Below are 20605 nucleotides of genomic sequence, written 5' to 3'. Positions count from 1 at the left end.
AGAGATGGCTTAGCTCCTAATGGAATGAAGTGGAGGGAACAGGGAATTCCACAGTTAGGTTTCTCTGTGCCTTTCTGTTTACTCACAAGTGTTAGTTTCTTTTCCTCCCTCCACAAGTTCCTGCTGGAGTCTTGGTTTTAATCCAGTTCAGAAGCAAGATAGTTCTTAGAACTGAACAGACCTGTGAGGATTTGTATCCTTACAAAAGGATGCAACTTTACATCCTTACAACTTTCCTTACAAGGAAGCTTGCAGCAGAGAGATGTAATTATGCTCAGGTAGATGTAACTATGCTCACAAATAATTTAAGTTGCACGGATCCAGTGTATGCAGGATTTTTCTGACTGAAATTTAATTTTTAGACAAAATGTTTCACGTTTATCATTAAATGAGGTGAACTCAAGGAAGTCAGTGCTTCTCTAACACCGAAAACACTTTGGGGTCAATTGCCTTTCAGTTCACATCACTATTTTTTCAGTCTGAAAACATGAGTTAAAACTTAGCTCATTAGCTTATATGTGGTTTTCAAAAGCAAAAAGATTCACGACATATTTAGAGTTATAAGAATATAAATATGAATGCATGCAAAATAAGAAAGAAATTACTTTGCTGTCTGCTGGGTATTGTTTCACTCTGAGTAGCCAGCAGCTTTGGAAGCATTGATGTAACAGGGTATAAATTCCTGCCCTGTTGTTTCACAAGAGTAATTTACACATATAACAGGGAACCATGAAAAAATTCTCAGGCATACTTTACACACTGTCACTGCACAAAGACTAAGCTGTGTGTTGTTTTGGACACAGCCAGACCTCACAGAAGTGTTGTCACTGTGGTGAAAGAAACACAAGAAACAGGTGGCTAACAGCCACAGGTGTATTGCCATTCAATCTGCAGTCCTTCCAACACAATGCAATTACAGGTAGGGATGTCAGTTGGGAAAATACCACTGCACAGCTAATTAAACTATTTGGAGAGATGAACACAACTCACTCAGAAAAGGAAAATCTCCCCCAGATGTCCAGGTTATATGTATCAGTGGTGGGTTGAAAATTCCCCCCAATATTAAATTGCCAGAGTAGCCCAGTTGGAAGCAAATGAAGCTGTATTTACAAACAAAACTACAATCTACAATGAAATGCAGTGAATATGTACAAAATATACAAGATTTACAATATTTACAGGGATTTACAATTTACAAACAGCACAAGAACCCCCCATTGACCAAAACCCAGGGGAGCTGCTAATAGCTTCAGACTCTCTACATCCCTCCTTCCCCCCCCCCCCCCCGGACACAAAGGGACAAGAGAAAAGAGCAGAGAATTATTTTGTTAGGGTACTCAGCCAAAACAAAGAACACAGCCAAGGTCAACTAGAAGCAAGTTAGTGTCTCCCAGAACAAGGAAGCCAAAAGAGAGAAAGGTAGCTTACATCACCAGCCTTATGTTTGTTATCTGTCCAAGGGGATAGTTTAGAATTTAGTATTATTTTCCTTTTTACACCCAATGGTGATTTATTTACATTCTACCACTTTCTCTTCAAGATCTGTGCAAAATTGTAAAGGTACAGCCTGAAACTACCACAATATCTCTACTCACCAATGTGGGGGGGAGGGGATGGGTGAGATTCCTTAGGTTCCCTTCCAAAGGGGAGAAGTTCTGAGCTGCAAAGGCTGCTTCTGTGGAGCTAGAGTCAGAGAGCTCCTCTCTGTAGCACAACTCCATTTATAGCCCTGCCCCTTTGTCTGTGGTCAATTGCTTCATTAGTTTGGGGAACAGGTTCTTCAAAGCAAACAAAGGAACCCTAAACCCAGAACTGCCAGAAGCATCAAGCTGATCTTTATCAGCTTCTGGTGACAGGCCTGGAGAATACATCTGATGAAGAGTGACTGAAGGAGCTGGGGATGGTTAGTGTGAAACAGAGGAGGCTGAGGGGAGACCTTATGGCTCTCTACAACTACCTGGAAGGACCCTGTGGAGAGGTTGGTGCTGGTCTCTTAGGGATAGAACAAGAAGGAACAGCCTCAAGCTGCAACAGGGCAGGTTTAGACTGGACAGCAGGAAGAGTTTTTTCCCATCAAGAGTTGCCAGGCATTGGAATGTGCTGCCCAGGGAGGTGGTGGAGTCCCCAAGGCTGGATGTGTTTCAGGGTGGTTTGGATGTGGTGCTTGGGGCTATGGTTTAGGGGTGACCTTTGTACAGTTAAGGCTCTTGGTTGGCCTTGGTGATCCTGAAGGTCTTTTCCAACCTGAATGTTACTGTGATTGTAGCAAGCCCTAATCCCCTGCTCAGGGTGTGTTAGGCCCCTGTGCTTGGGCTGGTGGGCAGGGAGGTGGTTTGTACCTGCCACAGCCACGGGGGAAAGTTTCTTTAGCTTCCAAACGCTTTCAAATTTCAAAGTAATTTTCTCCTCCTTCCACTTGCATCTAATGTGACATTCCTTCAGCTTCATTGAGGAGAAGGCTGGTAATATGGTAATTTAAATTCACAGGGAAAATATGTGTTCTTCACAGGTATCACCTTGTACAACTCTGTCAGATATCCTCCTGCTGCTAGAGTAATAATAATGTATTTCAGTTTTATTTCTCTTGGAAGCTATCTATTTAAAGTCAAATTACTGAATAAGCTTCATATTCCTACAGAGCACCCAAATGCTGGGAAGAATTACTTTGAACAATGCTGAAATGGAGAAGATATTGAACAGTGTAGAGCAGCAGTAAGAAAGGGCTTAGAGTACGATATACATTTTTAACAGTATTACTGACAGCAGTAGGCATGTAAGTGCTGGGAAATGAGCTAGAGCCCTTTTTAGATGCAGAATTGGAGGGGAAGTTGAGGCTTTCAAAGCTGGAGGCTGAAAATGGCATATTGATGGTGATGTGAAAAAAAAAAAAAAAACACAAACAAATAACCATGCTAGACTGAGAAAGCAGCACACAGGAATTGTTTACATTCAGGATTAAGCTGACCACTACACTAACAGTTATGGCAGGAATGCTTCTAGCGATGACAAATATTTTATAGCCTTGAAGATCTGAGAGTTCATTCATTTCTTCTATATTCAAAGCTGCTGGAAAGCAGCTCCATGGAGAAAGACCATGGGGTCCTGCCAGACAGCAAGTTCTGCGTGGGACAGCAATGTGACCCTGTGTCCAAGAGGACCAATGGGATCCTGGGGTGCAGCAAGAAAAGTGTGGCCAGCAGGGCTAGGGAGGTTCTCCTCCCCCTCTACTCTGCCCTGCTGAGACCACAGCTGCAATCCTGTGTCCAGTTTGGGGCTCCCCAGTTCAAGAGAGACAGAGACCTGCTAGAAAGAGTCCAAGGGAGAGCCACAAGTATAATTTGGGGACTTGAGCATCTCCCCTGTGAAGAGAGCCTGAGAGCCCTGGGGCTGTTTAGTCTGCAGAAGAGAAGGCTGAGAGGGGATCTGATCAATATCTATCAATAGCTGAGGGCTGGGGGTCAAGTGGAGGGGGCCAGGCTCTTTTGGGTGGTGCACAGGAATAAGCCAAGGAACAATGGAGACAAACTTGACCAGAGAACGTTTCAGCTCAAGCTAAGGAGAAACTTCTTTGCAGTGAGGGTGACAGAGCCCTGGAGCAGGCTGCCCAGACAGGTTGTGGAGTCTCCTTCTTTGGAGACTTTCCAAACTCCCCTGGATTCCTGTGCAGACTGCCCTGGGTGATGCTGCTCTGGCAGGGGGGTTGGACTGGATGATCTCTGGAGGCCCCTTCCAACTTCTAACAAGCTGAGCTTCTGTGATTTTGGCCTTTGAAGGTTAAGACACTCTTAGATATGCTAAAAGGAAAATAAAGCACAGTGCACTAGTGTGCTATAACACTAGTGCTTGAAACCCTGTGATGGGCATTACACAAACATATGAATAATATAAGCAAAAGAATATAGCAGAACAGGAAACTGAATAATAATGAAATTCTTCAAAATTTTAATTATAGAAATTGCCATTTCTACACTAAGTGGGAAGTGGAGTAGGAAACTGTGAAGTATTGTGGGTGCAAAATTACTTTGATAGTCAAGAATTATAGAATTGTCAGGGTTGGAAGGACCACAAGGATCATCCAACTCCAACCCCCCCTGTCATGGGACACCTCACGCTACAGAGGTTGCTGAGAGCCACGTCCAGCCTGCCCTTCAAAACCTCCAGGCATGAGACTTCCACCACCTCCCTGGGCAACCTGTGCCAGTCTCTCACCACCCTCATGGGGAAGAACTTCTTCCTAACATCCAATCTGAATCTCCCCACTTCTAGCTTGGATCCATTCCCCCCAGTCCTGTCACTCCCTGACACCCTAAAAGGTCCCTCCCCAGCTTTCTTGTAGCCCTCTTCAGATCCTGCAAGGCCACAAGAAGGTCTCCTCAGAGCCTTCTCTTCTCCAGACTGAACAACCCCAACTCTCTCAGTCTGTCTCCACAGCAGAGCAGCTCCAGCCCTCTGCTCATCCTCATGGCCCTTCTCTGGACACCTTCCAGCACCTACAGATCCTTCTTGTAATAGAGGGTCCAGAACTGGACACAGAGCTCCAGGTGTGGTCTGAGCAGAGTGGAGCAGAGGGGGAGAATCCCCTCCCTGGCCCTGCTGGCCACACTTCTCTTGCTGCAGCCCAGGCTCTGCTTGGCTTTCTGCTCACCCTTGTGGCCCTTCTCTGGACACACTCCAGCACCTCCGTACACATAAAAAGTGCAATAGAGAATTTTCAAAATAGGAAAGCAGAATGGAAGTAGTTTTCTTTCATTTTACACAGCAGAACATTTGTATACACCCTTTGGACTCTGTGAAAGGTTCTGCAGAGGTGTTTGCAATAAATCAGTAGAATGGTATCAAATGCCTTCAACCTACAAATCTCACAAAGTGACTATAGAACCTGGGGAAGCAAAGAAGCCTTTTGATTGTGATGTTACTACCAGCAGTAAAAGTGTTTGTCTTTATTAAAGTGCAGCATGTATTTCACCAACAAAAGTATGAGGAAAAGTGAAGGGAAGGTGGGGGTTGGTCTCTTCTCCCAGGCAACCAGCACCAGAACAAGACACAGTCTCAAGCTGCACCAGGGGAGGTTTAGGCTTGAGGTGAGGAGAAAGTTCTTCCCAGAAAGAGTTGTTAGATGTTGGAATGGGCTGCCCAGGGAGGTGGTGGAGTCACCATCCCTGGAGGTGTTCAGGAGGGGATTGGATGTAGCACTTGGTGACATGGTTTAGTAGTCATGAGGTTTAGGGTGACAGGTTGGACTTTGATGATCCTTGAGGTCTTTTCCAACCTTATTGATTCTGTGATTCTGTGAATGTAAAGTATTTCAAAGAGAAAAAAAAAAAAAAACAACAACACAGGATCATCATAGAATAACATAGGATTTTTATTAGCCAATATTCTTTTGGCAGAAAAGAAAGAAAAAGAGCCCTTTTTGTTCACTTCAAATACAGAAATATCTAAGTGTGCATCTGTGTAGTAAGTTTAAAATTAAAGTTCCATATAAATATTAAAAAAAAGAAAAATAGGTATTTTTGCATCAGATGTAAAAGTGAAAAACAAACAACAGAACAACCAAACAGCCACCAACTAGAAATATTATCAAATGTCCATTCAATAATACCCACAGAATTCCATAGTACTGTTTCATGAACCCTTCAAAGTAACTCATAGAAAGCATATCCCAAGCTTAATTATGATGAAAAATGCAACGGAATGATGCTTGATATTCTTCAGAGACAACTCTGGATCCAAAGGCTTTGCTTTTATTTAATTTTTTTTTCCCCCAGTCAGTGCACAAAATTGAATTTGAAACAATTGAGTTCTTACTGCACACAAGTTGCACTACCTTGAAACAATTAAAAAATAGTATTTTTCTCTATATATATATAAAAGAAAGAAATCAGAGGCTTTGGGGTAGTGTGATACTAAAAGTCAAAGGTTTAGTTTGTGTATTTTAAATATTGAATAGAGCATTTTAAATATGGAATAGTATCTGAGTGTGCAGTATGAACTCATGGCTTTGCAGGGTGAAGGCAGTAAACTCACCAATGACATTTTCCAGTCAGAACTGAGACACATTTTTCACCTTTCTTAGAACATAACTGCAATGAGGATGCTTAGGGGACTTGAGCATCTCCCCTGTGAAGAGAGCCTGAGAGCCCTGGGGCTGTTTAGTCTGCAGAAGAGAAGGCTGAGAGGGGATCTGATCAATGTCTATCAATAGCTGAGGGGTGGGTATCAGGAGGAGGGGGCCAGGCTCTTTGGGTGGTGCACAGTGATAGGCCAAGGAACAATGGAGACAAACTTGAACATAGAAGATTTCAGCTCAACATGAGGAGAAACTTCTTTGCAGTGAGGGTGACAGAGCCCTGGAGCAGGCTTCCCAGAGAGGTTGTGGAGTCTCCTTCTCTGGAGACTTTCCAACCCCACCTGGATGCATTCCTGTGCAGACTGCCCTGGGTGATGCTGCTCTGGCAGGGGGGTTGGACCTGATGTTCTCTTGAAGTCCCTTCCAACCTCTGATATACTGTGGGACCGTGAGATTAGGTACCTTCGGGACAAGCATCTTGCCTATTGTGAACTGTGCTCCAAGCTGCTTTTTAAAGTTGTCCTTTTAGGTGGTGTTGCCTGTTAGAAAAATGATTCTCATCTCTTTGTTTTGCAGTTACCAATTAAGTTACCAATTAAGTTACCAATCAAGTTTTCAAAACGACTGCAGTATGCTCAGTGAAAAATCTTCCCCATTGCCTCATGTAGGACTGTAGCCTTTTCAACACTCTTCCACAGGGCATTATTCATAGTTCTTCTTCAAGTCAGTATTTCCCTCCTTTGCTCATCTTTGTTACTCCTTTACAGCCTCTAATTCAAGCCATCTGCATGGTGTTGCCAATTACATCTAAAAGATGTTTTCCAATGCCAATTACATTTTAAAAACTGCTTTCAGTCATTGTATAACACCTGGCCTGCAGTCTGCTGCCATTGAACATCAAGGGATCTTTAGCAGCATATAGAATCATAGAATCATAGAATCAACCAGGTTGGAAGAGACCTCCAAGATCATCCAGTCCAACCAATATAAATACCATGACCAAAGTCTTATTAGCCCTTCAGTTCTTATAGTGGTCAGTAGATGAAAACAAACAAACAAACAAACAAACAAACAAAAAGTACCATCCTGAATAGCAATGTACACAAAGTACACCATGAGAAAATGATCAAACACAGTGCCCAGTTTTAATATATGAATCAGAACACCTTCATTCAAAAAGCAGCTGTCTAGAGCTCATGAGTGGCTGCTAGCCCCCTGAAGGAGGAGATACACCGCTCAAAAACACTCCAGCTTGCCCTAATATTAATTGTGTCCCCAGACTGGTTTGTGTTTACACAGGCCAGATTGGTTTGGGCAGATGTTTGTGCAAATGTTTTCTCACCAGAACTATGCTCCCTCATCGGAAAGGAAAATGAAACCTAAATGCAGCTCTTGATGGAGGGTCTGCCCCATGACTCTCCTCAGTTTCCCTGCTGGATAGCCAGCATGGTGGCATCACCATGGCTGCAGGGAATATAATCTTAGAAACCTCCCTCAGGCAGTTAGAAAGCCTACACAAAGTGCCTGGCTTTAGGGATACAATCTGGGGTTTATCTTTTTGCTCTGAATCGTTTCTGTATTACAATGCAATTGTGCTGTTCTGCTCACACATCCCTCAGAGAAAGACAACTCCCTGGGAATAAAAAGGTGTAAATCCACTCAGATGCTGCTTGGTCAAAACATCCAAGTATCCTTATCTATGGTTTGTGCTGTTACCTGATAATTTTATCTCATTTCTTGTTATTACAACAGATTTATTTTAGAAATCTTATTTTGTTGTGTTTCACAGAAAATGGCTATGCATCACCACTCTGGGAACAGAGGAAGCTCTATCACTCTGTCACCCTTTACCCCCCTATTAGATTTTTCCCAGCCTCAAAACATTCATTCTCTACTTACACAGATTTTTATGCACTGTGGATCCTCTCACTTATCAGATGCAGTGCTCATTAAGGACTTGGACTGCTTATATTCTTCTTCTAACACTGACCTTCCCTACACAAAATCTGTGCAGTCCATACAAAACCAGTCTTAACCATGGGAAACGAATAAATGGATTAAAAAAAACCCAACAAACTAACAAACAATTAAAACTGACTTGGAAACCAAAGCCTGATGGGCAGAGGACATGAGTAGGAAGGTTGTGCCTTGTCTTTTCTACTTATCAGGAGGTTTGGAAGAGTATTTTTATGGAGATATAAATAAAAACGCTGTTAAAACAGCATCCCTTCTAAACAACAAACATGAAATTCTTTAGGTTAGGGAAAAAATATTATTTGCTTGATACCTTTTCAAAGAAGCAGAATTTGATTGCTTTACTTTGATGGGATTGTTCACATGCCTAAAGTTAAGCAGAGAATTCTGAACCCTGTTGAAATCAAGTTTAGGCAAGAAAATGAACACAAGCTAATCTGACAGTGTATTGACATAAAGGAAAAACAAAAAGAAATTAAACTTCTACTGCTACTCTTGATAGCCATATACATTAAAAACCCTACACTTTTTCAGTGTGATGAAAGCAACCAAGGTATTTATTTGCACAGGTGCTTAATTAAGTGTGAGAGTCTTTGTAGGGTGGATGTAAATGAGCCCTCACCACAACTCACCAATAGATCAAGAGCCTTCAGTTAGGAAGTGAAATCTTTCTGTGAACGTCCTGCTTGCTATAGCAGCAGCACAACAGTTCTGAGAGAAAATATTAAACTTTTTAATGATCAGATATATCATAATTTTTTTTAATACAGTGGAGCCTTTTTAAAGAAGAAATGACACCGTGGGGCAACCTGTCTGTGCAGTCAGCACAAGTCCATCACTAAAGGCAATGCTTCTGAAGTCCAGAGAGCCACAATACAAAATACAAGGGGATATTACTTGAGCAGTAGAAAAATCATTCCAGTGGAGAATTTTCTGCTCTATAGCCCCTATAAGGATTTAAAAACCCAACAGATATGACACTGGCCACATCCATCAGATTCTCACAAATCTTTCATGTTAAGAGAGGTTAGAATTGGTTTTCCATCCTCAGGAATCGTACAAGAATAGGTTTGCCATCCCCAGGAATCATTCAAGACCTTCAGGTAAGTTTATTGTTGCCCTGCTTTCACAGGACCAGGATGACTCCTGCAGAAATCCTCATCAGTCCTCCATGTGTATTTCAAGTACAGGATTGAAGGCAACAGCCCCAAATGGAGCAAAACTAGAAAGGGTTAGATTCAGATTGGATGTTAGGAGGCCATTCTTCCCTATCAGGGTGGTGAGACACTGGCACAGGTTGCCCAGGGAGGTGGTGGAAGCCTCATCCCTGGAGGTTTTTGCAGCCAGGCTGGATGTGGCTGTGAGCAACCTGCTGTAGTGTGAGGTGTCCCTGCCCATGGCAGGGGGCTTGGAACTGGATAACCCTTGGGGTCCCTTCCATCCCTGACAGTTCTGTGATTCTATGATTCTATGACTTATGAGGCTAATGATTTGCTGGTAATGAAGGCAACAAAACTAGCAAGTCCAAAATTATTTCACAAAATGCAACAGACAGCTGTGGCTACTGAGAAATTCAGATTTATAGGACATGTTTGCTGAGAAGAGTTACTTCCTCCTTTCTTTCCCCCCACCTTTCTTTAGATGTAGAGAGATACTTGAAGTATATATATTTTTAAAAGGAGCTGCAAAACAGTTCTGAAATCTTTCACTGAGGAAGGGCTTTCACCATGAACTTTGCAACAGCAGATGATACTTGAAGATGATAATTCAATCCAGATAGTTCTCCTGGACTGAGAGAACCCTGCAAGTGTGCCTTTTGTACTATGAGGAGTTAGAATCCTATGCATTGCAACGGATCCATTCTCACAGCCTTGGCAGATCATCAGTGAGGAAGCAAGGTCTAAACGGACAGAGTTTCCCAGGATAAAAACAGCACATGTCATTTTTTATCTTTCAAAAGCAGCATGTATCAGCAGGATGTATTCTGCAGCTGCTGATGTTTTCAGATATTCTTTGCAGTCCCTCACACATGACCTATCAGAGCCCATTTGAAGGCAGCCATGGATGGCCTTGCATGATTTGAATATGTCCTCCCGAGGGATCTTTGCCAACTTCTCACTGCCTGAAGAACACCCAAACACATCCTGAAAGTGGTGCTGTGTGTTTCTCCAAGGTGGGAGAAGACCTCCACTGATACTTTCAATGCACTTCCTCTCTCTGTAGTGCCCATTTGCTCTGGAACAAGCTTCAAACTGCAAATTCTCCTCCCAAAATAGGACATACTTCATTAATGTTCTGAGATACCAAACTTACGATTTCAAACCACTGCCTGTAAGAGGACTCCCCTGGATTTTTTTGCTCAAAGTTTTATTAGAGGTCACTATTAGTCTCCTGGACTTCCTTTCTGACCTACCTAAATACATGAATAGTTTTGCAGGGATTTTTTTCTTTACTTTCCAATGTGCAGGAAGTACATTAACTGTAGATTGTACCCTGGCATTTTCACGAGATCAAATATTTTCTTGCCTTTTCTGTACACCAGAAAAGGTTTCTGAACTCAGAGATCTCCTATGCATAAACTGCAATAGTTTGGATTAAAGGCCACGATCCCAATGGCCTGGTGACAATGAACTAGTAGGACAAACATGAATATTCCAATGAGTTTTCAAATGCTTATCCAGATCTGATGTGAACATCTCAGCCTGGGCACATTCTCTTTCAAAGAGACACAGAAGGAAAGCCCTTCTAAGGCTTATGTGGATGTTTATATTTTGGAATGAAAAGCAAGAAACAGCCTGGATTGGAGAAAACAACAAAAAAAAAAGAGGAATCTATTCTGGAGGTTTCATTTTAAGTATAGACGGTCAGCCTGTCTGGGAGAGGTGGCAGAAATTTCTGTTGCAGAATACTTTCAGATGTTGCAAAATAGCCTAAATGGAGAAAAGGTTAGCAGTAAGATTTCTCCTTCAGTATGCACAAGCACACACACCTTGAACTTTACCAACACCCACAAGTTACTCAAAAGAAACCCCTTCCCACTGCTCTGAAAGCCAAATCTGAGCACAGCATAGGACAAAAGTCCAAACGTCAATCCTGTGGCCTGATCCCAGGAAATGTTTTCCTTCATTTTAACAATTTATGCCCAAGGTTGGGCCTAGGATGCTGTTGAACCTGAGGGTTGAATGAGGGTGGGGAGACACTGGAAGAGGTTGCCCAAGGGAAAGGGTTGTGAGGCACTGGCACAGCTGCCCAGGATGGTGGTGGAAGCCTCATCCCTGGAGGTTTTTAAGGCCAGGCTGGATGTGGCTGTGAGCAACCTGCTGTAGTGTGAGGTGTCCCTGCCCATGGCAGGGGGGTAGGAACTGGAGGAACCTTGGGGTCCCTTCCAACCCTGACAATGCTCTGAATCTCATACAGACATTCTGCAGAAGCACTCTAGTAAGGATAAGTCTAGAGCTGATACAGCATCTCAGGTGTGGCTCCATTCAGTGACTGGAAAATATTTAGGGCACAGACTTAAAGGTTCTTTTTGCCATCTGATTGTTTCAAACAATTGTTTCAAATGGAAAAAGCTTTTCTCTGGGGCTTTCCTCCTCCTTAAAATGCTCTCTCTGACACCAAAAGGTATGGAAGTAACAAGAAGTAGAAGTTATGCTTTGTTATACAGAAACATATTAAAGGGGAAAGAGGCAAAAAGGTACATCTTTGGAAAAGCGAGTAAGTGCCTTTTTGCCCTGGTGCCATGTCTTTGGATATGTACAGTCTTGGAGAAAGGTAGAAATCATTTTACAGAGAGAACTCTTAAAAAACTAGAGATTTTCAGTACAAAGGAAATCAATTCACTGCAAGAGTGTCCACGTGCTGTTGGCTTTATGATTTGCTATGTACACAAGAGGATCAAAGAAAGCACCTTGGTTTACAGTTGCTGCTGTACTGTACATTGTCATGTGGCCAACACTCTTCTCTGGGTGAGATTTACACTTTAGTATTACAAATAACACCACAGTGCTGAAAATACTGCTACAAAACAGCCTAAAGAGGACTTTAAAAAATATCCTTCCCTTTAATGTAACTGTCTTCTCTAGTTTTGTTCTAGGTTTTGTTTTGTTTTTAAGTTTCAGCTTTATAAAAGATTCTCCAAGAAAATAGTAGCATTTAAAATGTTCTTTGTGAAATGTAGAGGTGAGCATTTTTTTAATAAAGTGTAATCCAAAAGTCCAGAGGGGAAAAAAAATAAAACCCAACAACAACCAACCAACTCTAGAGAGAGCACATAATTTAAAACTGAAGAGGGTTTGTTTTAATGCAGTATACTACATTTATATCCTAGGGGGAAAAAAAAATAAATTCCTTGATTACAGTGCATGTTTATTTACAGGTCTGAAAGCTCATTGCATCCATCAGCTCTTGAGATGAGCAAGACTGTAATGCATTGTTGGCAAGAACCACCTCTCCTTCCAATCTGCCAGAAACTTAACAGCCTGCTCAGATGGACTGCCCAGGGAGGTGGTGGAGTCACTGTCCCTGGAGGTGTTTAAGGAAAGATTGGATGTGGCACTTAGTGACATGGTCTGGTCAGTGTGGTAGTGTTAGATCATAGGCTGGGCTTGATCTCAGATAATTCTGTGTGATTCTGTGTGTAATTCTTCCTGTGAGAGGATTGCTAGGTAGAGTACTTGATGGAACATCCTGCCTTTTGTCATGCTCCTTTTTAGTCTGGAGAAGAGAAGGCTGAGAGGGGATTTAATCAATGTCTATCAATATCTGAGGGCTGGGAGTCAAGAAGGAGGGGACAAGCTCTGCTCACTTGCACTCTGTGATAGGACAAGGGCCAATGGATATAAACTCCAGCACAGGAGGTTCCACCTCAACGTGAGGAGGAACTTCTTCACTGTGAGGGTCACAGAGCACTGGAACAGGCTGCCCAGAGAGGTTGTGGAGTCTCCTTTTCAGCCCTGTCTGGATGTGTTCCTGTGTGACCTGTGCTGGATTCTGTGGTCCTGCTCTGACAGAGGGAGGTGGACTCAAAGATCTCCAGAGTTCCCTGCCAACCCCTAACATCCTGAGAGCCTGTGATTATTCTGAAGAGTGAAATTCTTCTACTACTGTTTGTAACCTTTCTTTTGGTAGACTTCCAATGGTAATTTTCAGTACAGCACTGTGAGTCTCAGGTACCCAGAGTTCACTCAGCTGAGCTGTGCTTCCAATTGTATGTTCTGCTGGGGCAGGAGTGATGCACACACAAACACAAAGCACTTTGGCAAATGTTTGCCTTGGTTCCTAATCACCCAGGTCTGGATACCCAGGATTACCACTATAGAATATCTAGACAAAACCTGCTTTCTTCCACATCAGATAATGTCATAAACTTTGCTCTAATCAAATTAAAAACTTCAATAAATAGAATTCTAATAGTTCAGGCTGCTGAAATGCCTTTGCAGAGTGCCTACCAAGATCATAGTCAATTCTTTTTTTTTTCCCCTTAACCTGACCAATCCTTGTGTTAATCTGAACATTAAGTACTTAAAATAAGGAATATTTGCATCATAGATTCATTTTATATGCCCTGTGTGACTTACATTTTAAAACCTTTTAATGGCTACAGAAGCTTAGTTTTTGATTATATTCTGCTTCAGCTAAGTCACACTGGATGGTTTCTCTGTGTGAGCATGTGCTGCACCCTTGTCTTGCCACTGATCACCAGTTAAAGAGAGAGAAGCCTTGTCTCAGGCCTGCCTCAATCCCACTTTAATATGCCAGACATTTATAAACTACTAACCACCCATCCTCTCCCTCAGAGAGGTTCTACTTGACTCAGATGCCTGTTCTCAAGCCCTCAGGGAGGAATACAGCAGCATCTTTTGGTTTGGTTGGTTGTTTTGGTCTTTTTTTTAATTACTGTCAAGTCTACCAATTCTGTGGTGTGACCAAATGATTTCATATTCCAGTGAGACCAAGCATGCTGCACATTTGGTAGCTCAGAGGCATCTCACTTGTGTGTAGTGTGCCAAGAGCAGCAAAGCCACTGAGTTGGTATAGGCCAGGCTGCTAAGTGCAGATGCTACAGTCTACAAGGGTAATTTGGACTGGGTAATAAGACAACTTCCCTTACTTTAGTCTTTCACCAATTTTTGGTTTGGGAAGCATGAAAGCAGATTGTACATTACACAGCACAGAATGCTACAGAATGTGCTGTGAGTGATACAGTGCATGTTGATAAATATCTGAGGGTTGGGAGCTCAGCAGGGAGGGGGCAGGCTCTGCTCAGCTGCACCCTCTGATAGGACAAGGGGCAATGGACAGAAACTCCAGCACAGGAGGTTCCACCTCAACATGAGGAGGAACTTCTTCAATGTGAGGGGCCCAGAGCACTGGAGCAGGCTGCCCATAGAGGTTGTGGAGTCTCCTTCTCCAGAGACTTTCAAGACCCATCTGGATGTGTTCCTGTGTGACCTGTGCTGGATTCTATGGTTCTGTTCTGGCATGGGGCTTGGACTAGATGATTTCCAGAAGTTCCTTCCAACTCCTAACATCCTGTGATCCTGTGAACTTGACATGTTCTCATAGAACAAAACCACTCAAAGAAAGGTAATTAAATAAAGGAGAGCAGAGGGAAGGGCAGATGAAAGAACCACATTGACATCCTCAATTGGGGATCCAGTTACTGACTCAGATACCTGGTGAGCCTCTGTGAACCTTGCTGCTGGAGGAAAATCAGTCACTTCCTCTGTTGGTGGCATGAGGCATTCATAAAATGCATACAGCAGGGCACAGCCACACACCTCTGCCAGTGAGCAAATGTCATTGCCTGCTTTAGAAAGAGGGTCCTCAGAGATTTCTAACTCCTTATTTCCCTAGTCTCTATGAAATTCAAGAGGGTTTACTAATTACTTACCTATTCATTCCTCACATCTACTTTAACAGTAACATCATTAAACATACAGAGCATTATTTAAGATCACCATCTAGAACTTCAGGGAACGATAATGGCTTATAAAGGAAAACAAAAATAAACAAATTAAAAGTGTAGCTAGTATTGGACCAGCAATTCCAGCCCAGTGGGCCCATTTATTATACTCATGGGGACTTTGGCATGATAAATCATTTAGTCCATCCTTTTGCCACAGTCCCAGATGGGGAAGTATGGAACCTACAGACAACATTAATTCTTTATTTTGTTGCTGGTTTTTTGATTTTTGCCTTTTTTTTTTTTTCAGGTGAAAGCAGCAGCAGATGAAAACTGGAGACTGAGCTGTAGGTGAGCTGATGCTCCTCTTTAATCAAATCTCCTTCCACGGCAAGAAGGCAAGCACTTTTTTTTACCCATCTTGTTGGCCTAAAGTCTGTAGCTCTGCTGTGTGTAAATTGTGGTGGAGGAAAACATTTTTTCTGCTGTACATGTGTAAAGAGATGGGTCCCCTGGGAGGCTGTCCCAGCCTCCCTGTGAAAGCAGTGTGCTGCTGAGGTGCAGCACCTTGGTCTTTGGAGGCTCCTGAGAAGAGTGGGTAGCTGTCTGCCTTGCATGCTGCCTTTGCTGTGCTTGGTGCTGCGGTGGCCAAACCATTCTGCGCCACCTCTGAAGCGAGGGTTTCACACGTGCCTCTGCTGTGCTTGATGACTTCCATGAGCTCCTTCTCTTTCAGGAGGCTGCTCAGACACAAATTGGGCAGCTGACAGCTCTTGCTCTCGAAGGCTGTTGCTTGGCTGCCTGAGGAGTATCTAAAAGGGTCCTCGGTGGGAGTATGTGCTGGCTTTCTGTCCCTTGTGCTGGGGTTTAGGCTCACCGTTTTGTTTGGGTATGTAGCCTGAGGAAACAAGAGAAAAAAAAATGCAGTAGGACCAGAACATAGCAGCAAAAAGGCATAGAGTAAATAAAACACTCCTGACTACAGATGTAGAGCACACTGTGCTGGCTGCTTAAAATCAAAGACCAATCTCAAACCCTGGTGAAAGTCCCAAAGCACTGCCACCATAAAACAGGAGCATTGTTCACTCATAGCTAACAGAATTAACATTGGAAAATATCTTTACAGGCAATGATTTGGGATTTTTTTTTTTCTTTTAAACTGGTTTAAATCAGAAATGAAAATTTGTTTGTTTGTTTGCTTATTCTAGAACATTATAAACGGTTTAAAAGTTCCAGGAACTGTAAAGAGATCATAGAATCATAGAATCTGTCAGGGTTGGAAAGGTACACAAGGATCAGCCAGTTCCAACCCCCCTGCAATGGGCAGGGACACCTCACACTACAGCAGGCTGGCCAGAGCCTCATCCAGCCTGGCTGCAAACACCTCCAGGGATGGGACCTCAACCACCTCCCTGGACAACCCATTCCAGGCTCTCACCACTCTCATGGGGAAGAACTTCTTCCTCATTTCATATGATGGAACAACAAAAGATTTTGATTGCATAGAGTTCAACTCTTAATATTGTCGAATATTTACAAACTGTAGAGAACATCCTTCTTGAATATCTTCATGCCTCAGTTAAACTCAGAACATGCTCAACTTTCATTGTCCATTGAATCTAGGTGTTTTGAGGGTCTACTTAGAATTGAATCCTTGAATTGTCAGGGCTGGAAGGGACCCCAAGGATCATGCAGTTCCAACCCCCCCTGCCATGAGCAGGGACACCCCGCACTAGATCAGGTTGCCCAGAGCCACATCCAGCCTGGCTGCAAAAACCTCCAGGGATGAGGCTTCCACCACCTCCCTGGGCAGCTGTGTCAGTGCCTCACAACCCTTTCCCTGAAAAAATTCTTCCTAATGTCCAGCCTAAACCTCCCCTGGCACAGCTTGAGGCCATTCCCTCTCATTCTGCCATGAGTTACTTATGAGGAGAGACCAGAGCCTTCCTCTCTACAACCTCCTTTCAGAGAGCAATGAGGTTTCCTCTTAAGCCTCCTTTTCTGCAGACTAACCAGCCCCAGCTCTCTCAGCCTCTCCTCACACCTTGTTCTCCTGCCCCTCACCAGCTCAGTTCCCTTCTCTGTCCCAGCTCCAGCCCTTCCATGTCCTTCCTGTGCTGTGGTGCCCAACACTGAGCACAGCACTTGAGGTGCTTATCTGGAGCACACACAAAAACCCCTAAAACACCCAAAAACAATATCAAAAGTTTTCCACTACTTGAAAAAAAGACTGCAAATACAGAATATACAAGTGTGAGGTCACAGAGTGAGACGCTTAAACCACCATTGGATTTTGAGAAAGAGGCACAAGGAAACTGCAAAAGCCCATGGATGCTCTTCCAAGTCAAAATGCTGCTCTTCGAAGTACAAAAGAACAACTAGAAAACCTGCTGGCCACAGCTGAGAGATGCCAGGATCACTCTAACTCAGTCTAGCACATCCACAAGGTGGTACGCTGTGGGAATCCCGCAATGTGGGACAGAGACATTTGGGATGATGATGATGATCTAGAGGAAGACTCTGACCCTATTTCAGAACCAGTATGGGTTCAGCCATTCAATAAGAGTGAAGCTGCTGCTGAGGGGGATGGAGAAGCCCTTACTACCATGTGTACCATCCCCTGGCCCCCTGCTGAGCTAGACAAATTGCACAATAGATATTCCAGGCACCTGGAGGAATCCATAGCCAGGTAGGTGTGGCAGGTTTCCTTCATGGGTGGAGATCAGGTCTTATTGAGTGAGAAAGAAGCAACAGGATATTAGGGACCTGAAGGACTTCTAACTACCTCCCCCACTACCTAAGTAACCACAACTACTCACTGACTACCCAAGCTGCTTACTGGGCTGGGTTCATTGACCCCCCAGGAGAGAGGAGATCCTTTTAACACTTTAGGTTGTCAGCTCTAGAAGCCTCTGTGCCCAAGGCAGCATGTGCACAAGTTAAGGGTCATCCCCCATGCCAGTTCCCATTGATCCAGCCAGATGAACCCCTCTCATTTGTGGCCGTCCAGATAGCCTAAAAATATATGTATCAACCACCCCCAGTGTCACCCCAATGGATTGTGCTGGGGTCACTGCTGCAGATCTCCTCGTGAGCAGTCACACATCAGCCAGAGCAACTTCACCCAGGAGACAGGGAATCAGGGGTGCTTCACGGGATAAGCTGATCTGGGGGGCAGCACAGGCAAGAATGGGAGGATTCAACAAGTCACTTGCAAATCTCCCACCCCTAGAGCCCCCGCCACGGGCAGTCTGAACCTTCCTGAGGCAAACCAATTCAAACCTACAGTCTGGGAGGGCACAACCTACAGCAAAAAGTATTAGTAATGATGAGAAAAAGCTGAAATTATTGAAGTCAGGTAACCAGGAAGAGCCTGTTTTGAAACCAAGGCAACCAGGATAAAGGGGCTCTAGGAGCAAAGCATTGTGATTAGTCCCTAGGTTAACCATTGTTGGCTAGATGATCTTTAAGGACCCTTCCAACCCAATGTTGTCCCTTTGAGGGACAACATTAGCACCAGGATTTGATGTATTAGCAGGCAGGCAGTGGTGGAGTTTCAGGAGCTGCGAGGTAGAAGGAGGTCACAGGTCACACTAGGACCCTGCAGCTCACTCTAGGACCCTGCAGCTCACTCCTGTGATGCCACAATCCTGAATCCCCAGCTTACTCACCCCTCTGCCAGGTGCATCTTAATGGGCCATCACAAAGGCTGCTGAGGTCCTGGAGACAAATAGCTGCCCTCAGCCCCTCTAATCTCTCAGGACCTTGAAAGGCAAGGGGATTCATCTCCTGCCAAATCTGTTTTCTACTTAATGCAACTCATGACAGTAAATAAAATCTTCCTGTTGGGACAAGAGAGTCCAGTTTGCTGCCTTGACAAAAATCCCTGCATTTGTTGTAAGGAATGTTTCTGGAGTTACTCTACGTCCTTTGAAAACCTATGTCCTTTAAGTCCTATTAGGAGAGGCTGAGGGAGCTGGGGGTGTTTAGCCTGGAAAAGAGGAGGCTCAGGGGAGACCTCATTGCTCTCTACAACTCCTTGAAGGGAGGTTGTAGCCAGGTGGGGGTTGGTCTCTTCTCCCAGGCAACAGTGACAGAACAAGAGTACACAGTCTCAAGCTGCGCAGGGGGAAGTTTAGGCTTGATCTTAGAAAGAAGTTCTTCTCAGACAGAGAGATTGGCCTTGGAAGGGGCTGCCCAGGAAGGGGTGGGTCTGCATCCCTGGAGGTGTTTAAGAAAAGCCTGGATGAAACACTTAGTGCCATGGCCTAGTTGATTAGTTAGGGCTGGGTGATCAATTGGACCTGATGATCTTGGAGGTCTCTTCCAACCTGGTTGATTCTGTGATTCTGTGTAACCTAAATATTAACATCATAAACTGAGAGGAACTTCATGATGGAACATCCAGTCTATTCTTTATTTCTAGTTAGTATCCCACTGTTATCCCTGTAGGAACACCTTCAGCAATGTAATCTGTGTAGGCTTCTCAGTTAACCTTTTCTACTGCATTACCTTTAGAAAAGGTGTTTCCTCATGTCTAAACTGGATCTTTCTGGCTGCAAGTCTCTTCCTTCTATCTCTCTCTGCCATGCAAAAGATGAAAGAATTGCTGTTTCCTCTTTGAATAACAGTTTATGTCATACACAGAGGCACAGAAACATTCAGGTTGGAAGAGACCCTCAGGATCACCAAGTCCAACCCAGAACCCTACTTTACAAGGCTCATCCCTAAACCATAGCCCCAAGCACCACATCCAAAACACCTTGAAACACAGTCAGGCTTGGGGACTCCACCACCTCCCTGGGCAGCACATTCCAATGCCTGACCACTCTTGATGGGAAAAAATTCTTCCCCATGTCCAGTCCAGTCTTCCTAATGCCCTCCTCTGTTGCAGCTTGAGGCCATTCCCTCTTGTTCTATCACTAATTACCTGTGAGAAGAGACCAGCACCAACCTCTCCACAAGGTCCTTTCAGGGAGTTGTAGACAGCAATGAGGTCTCCCCTCAGCCTCCTCTTCTTCAAGCTAACCATCCTCAACTCCTTCAGTTGCTCTACATCAGATTTATTCTCCAGGCCCTTCACAGCTTCCTTGCCCTCCTCTGCCCTGGCTCCAGCACCTCCACATCTCTCTTGTATTCAGGTGTCCAAAACTGGACAAAACACTCAAGGTGTGGCCTCCCCAGAGCTGAGTCCCAGGGGACAATCCCCTCCCTGCTCCTGCTGGACACAGCATTGCTGATCCCAGCCAGGATGCCTTTGGCTTTCTTGGCCACCTGGGCACACTGCTGGCTCCTCTTCAGCTGCTTGGCCATCAGCACCCCCAGGTCCCTTGCTGCCAGCAGCTTTCCAGCCACACTGCCTCAGGCCTGGAGCATTGCTTGGGGTTGTTGTGCCCCAAGTGCAGGACCTGGCACTTGGCCTGGTTGAAGCTCCTCCTGGTAACACTGGCCATGGATCCAATCTGTCCAAGTCCCTCTGTAGAACCTCCCTGCCCTAGTGCAGATCATCACTCCCATTTGAAGAATGCAACCAAGCTACCCCTTAATCTTCTCTGCTCTAGAATAAAAAATATCATACTAATCTTTTCCCATAGGACTCTTCTTCTAGACTCAGTCACTCTCACTTGTCTTCTCCATAGATTCTCTTCAATAAT

At 44.1% G+C, this 20605-nt stretch overlaps 1 protein-coding gene across 2 annotated transcripts in view; it reads right to left on the bottom strand.

Annotated features, from left to right (window-relative positions):
* Positions 1-15363: 15363 nt before the first annotated feature.
* Positions 15364-20605, bottom strand: part of CCSER1 (coiled-coil serine rich protein 1) — an 816857-nt gene continuing 811615 nt past the window's right edge. For both annotated transcript variants that reach the window (XM_054382972.1, XM_054382973.1), the window contains one exon: positions 15364-15849. In XM_054382972.1, the coding sequence (XP_054238947.1) occupies positions 15364-15849 (486 nt within the window). The remainder of the gene's footprint in view (positions 15850-20605) is intronic.

This window comes from Indicator indicator, chromosome 8, assembly GCF_027791375.1.
Source record: "Indicator indicator isolate 239-I01 chromosome 8, UM_Iind_1.1, whole genome shotgun sequence".
NCBI classification, from domain to species: domain Eukaryota; kingdom Metazoa; phylum Chordata; class Aves; order Piciformes; family Indicatoridae; genus Indicator; species Indicator indicator.
The sequence above is the reverse complement of the archived record's forward strand: the minus strand, read 5'-3'. Positions and strand labels throughout refer to the sequence as shown.